The 10,995-nt window shown below is 44.9% G+C and overlaps 3 protein-coding genes across 3 annotated transcripts; all 3 read left to right on the forward strand.

Moving 5' to 3' along the window:
• The first annotated feature begins 92 nt into the window (after nucleotides 1–92).
• Nucleotides 93–1,833, forward strand: LOC120734898. The gene has a single exon (XM_040034006.1). The coding sequence runs from the start codon at nucleotides 345–347 to the stop codon at nucleotides 1,134–1,136; it is 792 nt and encodes a 263-aa protein (XP_039889940.1). The 5' UTR covers nucleotides 93–344; the 3' UTR covers nucleotides 1,137–1,833.
• A 1,570-nt stretch (nucleotides 1,834–3,403) lies between these two features.
• LOC120734900 lies at nucleotides 3,404–6,287 on the forward strand. The gene has a single exon (XM_040034009.1). The coding sequence runs from the start codon at nucleotides 4,212–4,214 to the stop codon at nucleotides 4,938–4,940; it is 729 nt and encodes a 242-aa protein (XP_039889943.1). The 5' UTR covers nucleotides 3,404–4,211; the 3' UTR covers nucleotides 4,941–6,287.
• Nucleotides 6,288–7,141: 854 nt separating this feature from the next.
• On the forward strand, nucleotides 7,142–10,995 carry LOC120734814. Its single transcript, XM_040033807.1, has 2 exons — nucleotides 7,142–7,369; nucleotides 9,881–10,995. The coding sequence occupies exons 1-2, from the start codon at nucleotides 7,142–7,144 to the stop codon at nucleotides 10,373–10,375; spliced, it is 723 nt and encodes a 240-aa protein (XP_039889741.1). The 3' UTR covers nucleotides 10,376–10,995.

Below are 10,995 nucleotides of genomic sequence, written 5' to 3' on the forward strand. Positions count from 1 at the left end.
GTCTCGTTTTTTCACCGTGAGGCAGATAAACGATGATTATGTTTCACTCTGCGGTTTAACTTCAGGTTCATTAGAAATGTTCTGGTTTGTGTCCTGATGCTGCTTTTCAGCAGAATTTATCCCCAGCAGGTCTTTAAAAACAGGACTGTTACAGGTCGGTTGGTGGATATCGACACTCGGGGCTGACCGAGGAGACGTGATGCTGCTTCAGACTGACCATAAAGGGTTGCAAAGCTGTTTTAGGACTCACTTCCTTGTTTCAAACGCCCACCAAAGGAAACCACAGACAGCACAAAACCAAAGACATCTGCACAGACCTGTCACTTCCGTGTTGATCTTTGAACATGGAGACATCGGCTGCTTTCTGGCTCCTCGCAGTGCTGCTGTTAGTCGGCTTCACTCAGGCCCAGACTGTGGAGGAGTACATCAGGGTTGGTGAAACACTCCAGCTCAGCCCTCAGCCGGTCTCTGAACAGATCTACAGCGTCGTGTGGAAATACGGTAAATACCTGCTGGCTGAGTGGGCGAAAGACCAGATTCCTCTGACATATTACAGCAAGTTTAAAGGCCGAACCACTCTGAACTCTGACACAGGAGTGTTGGAGATCGGGGACATGACTGCGGCGGACAATGAGGTGTATACAGTGGAGATCAACAACCAGGTCCAGAGTCGGGTTCATAAGATTATGGCGATCGAGGATGTGCCCCAGCCTGAGGTGGAAGTGAAGCCGCTGTCGTGTAGCTCAACCTCTGAGAGATGTAAACTGGTGTGTGAGGGAGACGTTAGCAAAGCCGGGCCTGTGGAGTACTTCTGGAAGAAGGATGATGGAGAGTGGGCAAGGTCTGAAGGGAACACCGTGGAGATCATCAACGATGAGGAAACACGGCGTGTGGAAACGTTCTCCTGCAGAATAAAGAACCGGTTTAGTGAGAAAGAGAGCAACCCCTCCAACGTGTTCTACCGAATAAAACCAGCAAACAGTGACGATCTGCACTGTGGACTCTGGGTTACAACTTTAGGTGCTGTGATGAGATCTCTGGCGATCCTCGCACTCTTTGTGGTGGTTGTCTACTTTCTGTGTCAGAAACTACAGACTGGCTGTAAATGCAGAAAAAGTGATGATGATGCTGTTTAAAATGAACTGTCGCCTTTGACTTCCTGATGAAGAGTAAAGCACATCAGCTGTACTGAGAGGGAAGTTCATGTTTAGCTTTGTTAAACTGCTCTGCTGCATTTCTACAGTAAACATTATTTAGCATACAGTTATAGTCAGCCATGTTTGTAGTTTTCTTTGGTCTTCTCTGTCTTTATTTGTCCTTGTTTTGACCTTATTTTGGTAATCATTTTTTTCACTTCCTGTCTTTATCTATTTTTACTTTGTTCAGTTAGTTTTGCTTCTTTATTTCTGTGTATTTATACTTCTTTATGTATTTCTCTTGGTATTAGTGTGTTTTCCCACATATGCCCGTCATTCCTGCCCTCTTATTTATCTGGTCAGGATTCTGGACTTTCCTGTGTTTTGCTTTAAGAACTAAAAGCTCTGCTTTGGTTCATCATCCCTGTCTCACTGCTCCTGCATTTTAAACGCTGTGACGAGGCAGAAAAAGGTGGAAACATTCAGATGTTGTGTGCTCAACCTGCACGAGCATCAGCTTTCGTCCCGCAGACAGAGAGCTGAGACGACGATGATGATGGTGAAATGTTTTGTCCTGCAGTTGTGGCACATGTTGATTGTACAGTGGAGGCTTTGCTGCTCGGCTGGTGACCACACCGTCACATTATCTCTGTTATGTGAGCTGTTCTGTAATAAATGTGTTTACTTGTCTCTGTCACTGCGTGTGAAACTTCCAGACAAAGATTTTCATTCCTGAATCCTCACAGAGGTGGAAACGCCAATATTAAGAGGCATTTTTTATGTTTTGCTTTGTAAAGCTTGCCACCACGAGGGGGCATGCTGTCCCAGTGAAAGCATGACTGCTGACAAAGGTTACCAGTACACCCTCTGCACTGGTCCCTCTGCATGCCGCTGCAGCATCACCACACAGTCACTTCTGTTTATGCCAGTTGTTAAAGAGCAGGAAGCTGTGCAGTATTCTGCTGATGATAGATGATACTGCCACAGCTCAGCTATCACACAGACTCCAGGTTTACAGCAGAGGCTCATTTATGACTGCGCAGCCTCTCTGGGTGAGTCCTGAGCTCCAGAATTCAGATCTCAGCCTCCCAGAGCCCAAAAAGCCAACAAAACAGTTCGTTCTCATATCAGAAACACTTTGATTTTCTCTCTAAAAACAGCGAAGCAGTTCAGATCAATGAGCCGGAGCTGCAGGAGGATCAATGTCTTTCATGCAATAACAAACTCTGTTGGACGTTGCCTGGACTGTGTGGGGTCTGAGGACCGAGACTCAGGCGTGTAGGATCTCTGATCTACAGAAGACCGAAAGAAAGACTCCACGAAAGTCGCTTTGTGCTCACATGCATGTTCCTGCTCTGCATTAAAATACCCGTCGTCTATTACTGAGGCGCAGAAACATGCAGGGCTCAGCTGCAAACATGTGAGGGGAGGACTCGGTGAAGTTTGCATTAACTCTCATACGCTAAACATTCAAGATGCATACCACCTTAAAAGGCGGTCGCCTGAACGTCACATCAGCATCTGAAATGTGTTAGTCACAGTTACAGAGTTCAGTTTGTGCGCTCAGTGTTTCTCAACCTGCTGTGTCTGATAACTTTATTCATTTTATTCACTTCCTGTTTTACTCTGATGGTTAGTTTTCTGTCTCTGTCATGCGGCTTTACTTCATTTAGCTTTGAAAAACTGCTTACATCATCATGGTCCGCCATGTTTGTAGTTTTTTTTTGGATCATTTCTTGTTTGTTTTTAAAGAGTTTTTGTGTCTTCTGTGTCTCTGTCAGTGGAAATACTTACTATAGAAAATATGACCAAGAGGAAGTAGATACACAGATTTACACACTGGAGAGACTCCAAGACTTCAGAGCCCCACAGGGGACATGGGAGAAAAAAAAATTAAGACGGACTTTTGCGAGATCTCGCAAAAGTTTTGCGGGATCTCGCAAAACTAACTCGGGATCTCGCAAAACTTTTGCGAGATCTCGCAAAACTAACTCGGGATCTCGCAAAACAAACTCGGGATCTCGCAAAACAAACTCGGGATCTCGCAAAAGTTTTAGCCGCATTCTTTGGCCTTCGACCTCCCGTTAGCTCGAAGCTAACGGGAGGTTGAGACCTACTACAGCCGGGAGGAACACCGCTTTCCCGGCACATCGTGCCTCGACCTCCCGGTCGGCTTCGAGCCGGCGTCCAAAGAATGCGGCTAAAACTTTTGCGAGATCTTGCAAAAGTTTTGCGAGATCCTAAGTTTGTTTTGCGAGATCTCGCAAAAGTCCGTCTTAATTTTTTTTTCTCCCGTGTCCCCTGTGAGGCTCCGTACAAGACAGATCCTCAGCGAATGCTGGAAGTAACTGGAAATGACGGGAATTTGACTTTTTAAGCGAATGAGCCGAGTTTGGTACGAGAGATAAGATTTAAACCAGTTTAAGGGTGTGTCAATAATTCCACTTGAAGCTCGTCTGCTCTAAGATGTTATGAGATGTAGTTTCAAAGGCTGCACTCAGACCAAGCAGGTTAACAGACCCCAGCTGCACGTCACCCAAAATGGTTGGCCATTAAAATCAGGCTATTAGTCTTTCATTTGGGATAATTTAAGGGCGTCCCACAGGCAACAAGCGCCGCCACCCAATCGGTGTGAGAAGCAGCTATGAGGAAGACAAATGTGCACCACCAACATGTGGATCCTGCAGGTGAAGAAGAAGAAAACCCTTTCCAGAGTTCTGCTGTAACCCATGGTTGTGACCAGCCATGGGGTCGTGACTCACTGGATGCAACCTGCCACCAACCAGCACAAACTGTGGTGTATTTGTGCTGCATCAGGGCGAAGCAGCTGACCGTCAAAGTCGTTCACATGGTTGTAAGCATCAGGAGGATTTTACTGAGAAAATGTCAGCGTGTGACGCACTGGGATGAGAACATGCCAGTTCAGTGCGACCACACAGGGAGCTGACTTCCTTTTCACAAATGGTTTCATGACAAGATTCACCGCACTCCCTGCAGGGAATCACTGCCAGCGCAGAAAAGAGGAAAAAGATCTCTGCCAATTTTTTTCTTTCACTTCTGTACCGATCTGAGAACATGAAGCCATCAGCTGGCTTTCTGCTGCTGCCAGTGCTGCTCTCAGCCGCAGTGAGGTTCGCTCAGGCCCGGATTATACACTCGTACTTCAAGCTTGGCGGCACGCTGGTCCTCAAACCTGCCTCGGTCTCTGCTCGCATCACCAGCGTCGTGTGGAAGTGGGACGGAGAACTGTTGGCCGAATGGGTGGAAGACGTGATTCCCCTGACATATTACGGCAGGTTTGGAGGCCGATCAGAGGTGAACACGAACACGGGAGTGTTGGAGATCAGGAACATGACTGCAGCTGACACTGGGGTGTATTCGGTGGAGATCAACAACCAGCCCCAGAGTCAGACTCATCAGGCCGTGAGGATCAGAGAAGTGCCCCAGCCTCAGGTCACGGTGAGGCCGCCGATGTGTGGCTCGAGTTTGGAGAACTGCACACTGAGCTGTGACGGAGACGTTAAAGAGGCCGAACCTGTCGAGTATTTCTGGAAGATCGGAGATGGAGAGTGGGAACAGTCGGGGAAAATCATGGAGATCATCAATTCTGAGGAAACACAGTGTGTGAAGATGTTTTCCTGCAGGATGAAGAACCCAGTGAGTGAGCGACGCAGCGAATCCATCACTAACCCGTTTCACCAGGACGGAAATCTGGACTACAGATGGTGGATCCTCACTCTTGTAGGCGCTGCCGTCCTGGCGGTGGTTGCGGTGTTTGTCTGCTTTTTGTTTCAGAAACTGTAAAAGAAAAACTGCTGACAGCGATGAAAATGCACTTTAAGTCCTGATGAAGACTGAAGCCCGTCAAAGGGCAGCTCATTCCTTTGCTTTGTAAAACTGTTCTGCACTTCAGACTGGTGCGGTCGTCCATGTTTGTAGTTCTTTTTTCTTTGGGATTTCTTTGCTTCACTGTCTACTTCGGTGTATTTATAGCTTTAAATGTATTTATCTACCCGTCATTCTTATTTTTATTTGATCTGTTTCTGTTTTCTTTGATTTCTTTGTAAGGTTGAACTCAAAGTAACATTAAAATCTTGTCTTGTTCAACATCTCTGGCTGCACTGTCTTACATTTGAAACTCTTTCCTGTTTTGTCACGGTCCCGGCCGTCTGGGTTTTCTTTCCTTCTCGCTGTCTGTTTTCTCTCAGGTCGAGCTGTGGGCCGGCTGTTCTCGCTGGGCGGAGCTTCAGTCTCATCTCCTGTCAGTGAGCAGTATTTAAAGTCAGCCTCTGTGGTGGTAATTGGCTCTTTTATGCCTTTACTGTGTGTTGGAGTCGTTCTTTGTTTGTGGCTGAAGGACCCAGCACCTGGTTGTTACCTGTCCACAGCCTGCACGCTCTCTGCTGCTTTCCTGCTCAGCAGCACCAGTCCACAGGTCAATGGAAGAAGATCAGACAGTCAAGCGAGACGTCAAAACAAACCTCTTCAACTACTAACATATCAGGGTCTTAAAAGCAATCAAACAGAAGCAGCAGAGTAATCTGGGAGCTGTAGTTCTTTAAAGACCAAACAATGACATCCAGACGGCATCTGAAGAAATCAAAGTGTGACGTCTGAGGATGTGAACACGCTGCTTCAATAGGGCCGACTTCCTTTTTCATTGCTTTCACCATAAGCTCACCACACCCACTGAAGGAAACCACAAAGTGTTCAAAAGAAGAAAAGCTTTAAGATCTCTGAAGAGAGACTTTTCTGTTTCTTCTGCACTGATCTGTGAACACGTCGGCTGCCTTCAGCTCCTGGCACTGCTGCTCTCAGCTGCACTCGGCTTTGCTCTCTAAGCTGTATCTCACTAGGAGCATGAATGACGCCCAGCTGTGAGGTTACAGAGGTGCAGACTGTGCACCTCGCTGTCACTCAGTGGCACTGCTCGTCACCAGGCAAGGCAGGCAATGGCTTAAATCTTTAGACTGCAGCAGTTTGCAGTGACGATACTGGAGGGAAACATTAACTGTAAGGATTAGTAAGAAGCAAGTGAGGGCAGCTATGAAGAGGATGAAAAAACATGGAAACCTGTGCAGGTGCAGAGATGTCTAGAAAAGGGACTTTTTAACCAGACTGCTTAACACAATCCTGCAGAATGAGAGGATGCCTGAGCAATGGAGAAGAAGTGTACTGGTACTGACTGTCAAGAACAGTGATGAGCAGAGCAGAGAAACATGTGAAGGTGGAGCAGGACATGTACGAGGTGTGAACAATGTTCCCTCAAATTCTTCTTGTCTGAGCGAGCACACAAACTACCCTAAGCGTCCCTTGGTCCACTGTGAGCGACAGCAGACGTGTGCACTGTGGTCACGCCAGCATCGAATCCATCCAAGTTACATGTTTATTAAAATAATCAAATTACAGCATTTACATTTATGTTAGACGACTTTTAATTAACTGCTTTAGCCCACTTACAATGAGAATGTAAAAAAGTCTTGTTCATGACCTGCAGCATGTTAACACTATTGGAAGTAAAAATAACTTCAACTCCAATTTTGAAAACACAACTTTCTCATTATTTTTTTTATAAAGCTCTGACTTGTATGATGAGTCTGAGTCTGGGAGAGAGTCTGTAACTCTGTCTGCAAAATACAGTAAATAATGACCAATGTTGGGCAATTAACTATATAGTTACTTCTTCAAAAAAGTAACTGAGTTATGCAAACAAAGTTTTTTGCAGCTGTTTTCCTAAAAATGCAGCCAAGGTGCTTTTTAAATAAACATTTCAAACTATTTACAGAACAATCAGCTGTTCTGCATCAAATCTGATGCCACACAAATTATTTGTGCCGCTCCAAAAAATAATTTCTGTCCACTATGAGATGAAGGAGAACAACAGCCTGATACCTGCAGGCCTGACAGCAGCAGATGTGTCACTGCTGTAACACCTGTAACAAAAAGGAAACAGTTTTAAGACCTCTGAAACGTGGTTTTTGTCACTCCTGCACTGATCTGTGAACATGGAGACATCAGCTGGTTTCCGGCTCCTGGCTGTGCTGCTCTTGGCTGCATCCAGCTTCACTCAGGCTCAGACTGTAGAGAAGTACTTCAAGGTTGGTGACACTGTGGTCCTCAACCCTCAACAGGTCTCTGGACCGATCTACAGCATCGTGTGGAAATACGATAAAAACCTGCTGGCTGAGTGGGAGAAAGGCTTGATTGATCTGACATATTACAGCAAGTTTAAAGTCGGAACCACTCTGAACACTGACACAGGAGTGTTGGAGATCAGGGACATGACTTTGGCGGACAATGGACTGTATTCAGTCCATTGTCCGCTCTTCGTATCGTCGGAAGAAGAGTTAAAGCGAAGGACTGCTCATATAAAGCTCACATGTAAATCCTCATGTTTTGTTTGTACACGTGACAGTATTTTGTTCTTTTTCTGAAACATGCAGATCAAACTGAGGTAGAGCAGCTGTGTTATTTACAGCTTACATAAAATCCTCTGCAGGATGAACAGGTTAGTTTGCTGCACTGTGATAGACGCCCATTTTAATCTCTGGCTGTACCCACTTTCCTGTTTAGAGGTAAAGTCAGGAAAACAAGATATGTTTTATAATCCTTTTTTCTCTCTCCTCATCTTCTACTTAACCGATTCATGCTGAGCTCCTTTATTAGAATTAAAATTTAGACTGAAATAAAAGTTGTATCTCGATCTCTGGGTGGCTCAGGTGGTCGTGCAGATCAGCTACTGATCGGAAGGTTGGTGGTTCGATCCTTGGCTCCCCCAGTCTGCATGCCAAATATCCTTGGACAAGATACTAACTCGAGCTGCCCTCCGATGCGTCCATCGGAGTGTGAATGTAGTTTAGGTTGTGCTTGTATGAGTGGGTGAATGAGGCATGTTGTATAGAGCGCTTTGAGTACTCCAGGAGAGGAGAAAAGCGCTGTATAAGAATCAGTCCATTTACCATCTCTTCATATTATTTTATTATTATAATTAGCAGTTAACAGTTAGCTTTGCACAAAGATAGATGGTAGAAACGTCCAAAGAGCTACTTTTTACTTTAAGTACATTTCAGAGCCTGTACTTTTTAACTACTCGAGTAAAGAAGTTTAATCAGTACTTCAACTTTTGCTGGAGAATTTATTAATGGTATTATCTATACTTCTACTTAGATACAGGATGTCTGTGCTTTTGCCACGTCTGACTGATAGATGAGTTACTGTTAATAGTCACAGTAACTGTTTCACATGGAAGTGAGAAAAGGCAGCAGCTTTCCAAGACTTCAGCGAGTTTTATCAGTAAAAGCAAACACGTTATAAGAGAGATTTCCTCGTGTTGGTCGGCGTAAGTTTGTTTCATCTTTCTATATTTGGCCGAATGAAACAAGTTTAGTTTCAGCCAAACTGGAACAAATAAAACTCTGAAATAAACTAAATATCACCTGTTAGATTTCACTTGAGTGATTCTGAGAGCGCGCTGTCCTCAGGCCCCCCCCCCCGACTGTCTCTGCATTATTGGAATCATTTGCACAGATTGGATTATATATATTATTGGATTGGATGATAAAGCAGTGAGTCGGTGTAAGGAGAGGACATCCTGATCACCGGGACAGCAAACGAGTGAACTTCAGAGAAGCTTTGAGTGATGGAGACAGCTGCTAAAGGAGAGGAGGAAGTGACGACGAACTTGATGATGAAACTTTGTCTCGACCAGAAACATCAAACCCGAGTTAAAGTTGACGCCTGCACTCTGCTGACAGCTCCAGGAAAGCTGCTGAGCGGGTGTTGCTCAGAATAATCACTCTGGCTGAACTCTGGCTCTGAAACAATAATGAACAGCGACCAGCAGCAGCTGCCTGGCTGGTGATCAAACTCTGTTATATCTAATGTAGATGTGTTTGGCTACCACGTCATAGATATGTGATGTTTTCTATCTTTATTTGGAGTTTAAAGCAAAAACATAAATTAATTAGACATGAAGTTGTTGATAAACTTCTGGAGAGTTTGGAGTTTGTTTAGACTGAGTTTTGTTATCATTTGTTTCTATGATTATTCTAGATTAACAGTAATCTTCATATGTATCCATATGTCATCATACACACATCTGATTACTGGGAGTTCTCTAACAGAGAGTATTGTGTTTAGACTTCTTGCATGTCCTTCATTGGCCTTCCTGGTGTCTTCTTATCTCTCATCATTAAGTTGTTGTCTTTGGTTCTGTGCTCTGCTGTTTAGTCACTTCCTGTTGTGCTTTGCTCTTTGTTTACTTCTTTTGTTTGTTGTTGTCTGTTCAGGAGTTTGTTCACGATCTTTTAGATTCACTTTAATTAAAACTTCGTTGTGTTTACTTTGTCTGCTCGCTGCATTTGGGTCATTTTGGCAAAACTGTGGGAGGAACATCCTGGAATCAGCAAAGACTGAGACTGCGCTCAGTGTAGGAAACCACAGGCTGTACGGAAGAGGAAAAGGGTTTGAAACCTCTGACACGTGGTTTGCTGTCACTCCTGCACTGATCTGTGAACATGAAGCTCTCGGCTGGTTTCTGGCTCCTGGCTGTGCTGCTCTTGGCTGCATCCAGCTTCTCTCAGGATCAGATTGTAAAGAAGTACTTTGAGGATGGCGACACGCTTCAGCTCAGCCCTCAGCCGGTTTCTGAAAAGATCACCAGCATCGTGTGGTATTGTGATGAATACCTGCTGGCTGAGTGGGTGAAAGACTTGATTGAGCTGAGAGATCACATCTCGTTTAAAGGCCGAACCACTCTGAACACTGACACGGGAGTGTTGGAGATCAGGGACATGACTGCAGCAGACACTGGAGTGTATTCAGTGGAGATCAACAACCAGGTCCAGAGTCGGGTTCATCAGGCTGTGAGGATTAAAGCAGCGCCTCGGCCTGTGGTGAGTGTGAGGCCGCTGTTGTGTAACTCAACCTCAGAGAGCTGCACACTGAGCTGTGACGGAGACGTCAGCGCTGCTGGGCCTGTCGAGTATTCCTGGAAGATCGGAGACGGAGAGTGGAAGCAGTCAGGAACGAACATGGAGATCATCAATAATGAGGAAACACAGCGTGTTACGAATTTCTCCTGCAGGATGAAGAATCCAGTGAGTGCGAGAGACAGCAAACCTCTCCCTAACCCACTCTTCCAAATGCCTCCCTTTCCATCTTCATCATCACCGATGACGGTCAGTGACGATACAGAGAGTGAACCGCTAACAAAGGCCCAGATTACAAATGGAGTTTAGGCGCTGTGACCTCTGGGGTCGCGGGGGTCTTTGTGGTGGTCGTCCACCTGTTGAGGCAGAAACGAGAGACGCTCCACGTCTGTAAATGCAGTAAAAGTGATGATGATGATGATGCAGTTTAAAGTCGAGTATCTGCTTTGATTTCCTGATGACGATTAAAGCCTGTCTGCTCTCCTTAAACCAAAGTTGATGTTTGTTAGCTTGTAAAACGTTTCTGCTTTATTTCCACACTAATGATCGTCATGGTCGGCCATGTTTGTAGTTTTTCTTTAAATCATTTCTTGTCTTTTTTAGAGTTTTTGGTATCTCCTTTGTCTGCACTTGTCATTGATATATTAGTTCCTCTTTCATCGTTACTCATTATGGTGATTTGTGTTTTCTGCACCTTTGATGTTTTCACTTCCTGTTTTTGTCAGTTTTCCGTCCTTCGTGTTCGTAGCGCCGAGTTAGTTTCGCCCCCTCAGGTCTGTGGTTTTATACGTCTGACTTTCTTGTGTCAGACTGTTTTTTTCATCTCTGTCTTTATTAATATTTTCTGTGAAGTGCTTTCAGGGTTCAATATTTTCCATGATCTTTTATTTCTTTGAACTTTGCATTTAAAACTCACCTTTAAAAAATGA

This window comes from Simochromis diagramma, unplaced genomic scaffold (genome assembly GCF_900408965.1).
Source record: "Simochromis diagramma unplaced genomic scaffold, fSimDia1.1 OVJJ01000176.1, whole genome shotgun sequence".
NCBI lineage: Eukaryota > Metazoa > Chordata > Actinopteri > Cichliformes > Cichlidae > Simochromis > Simochromis diagramma.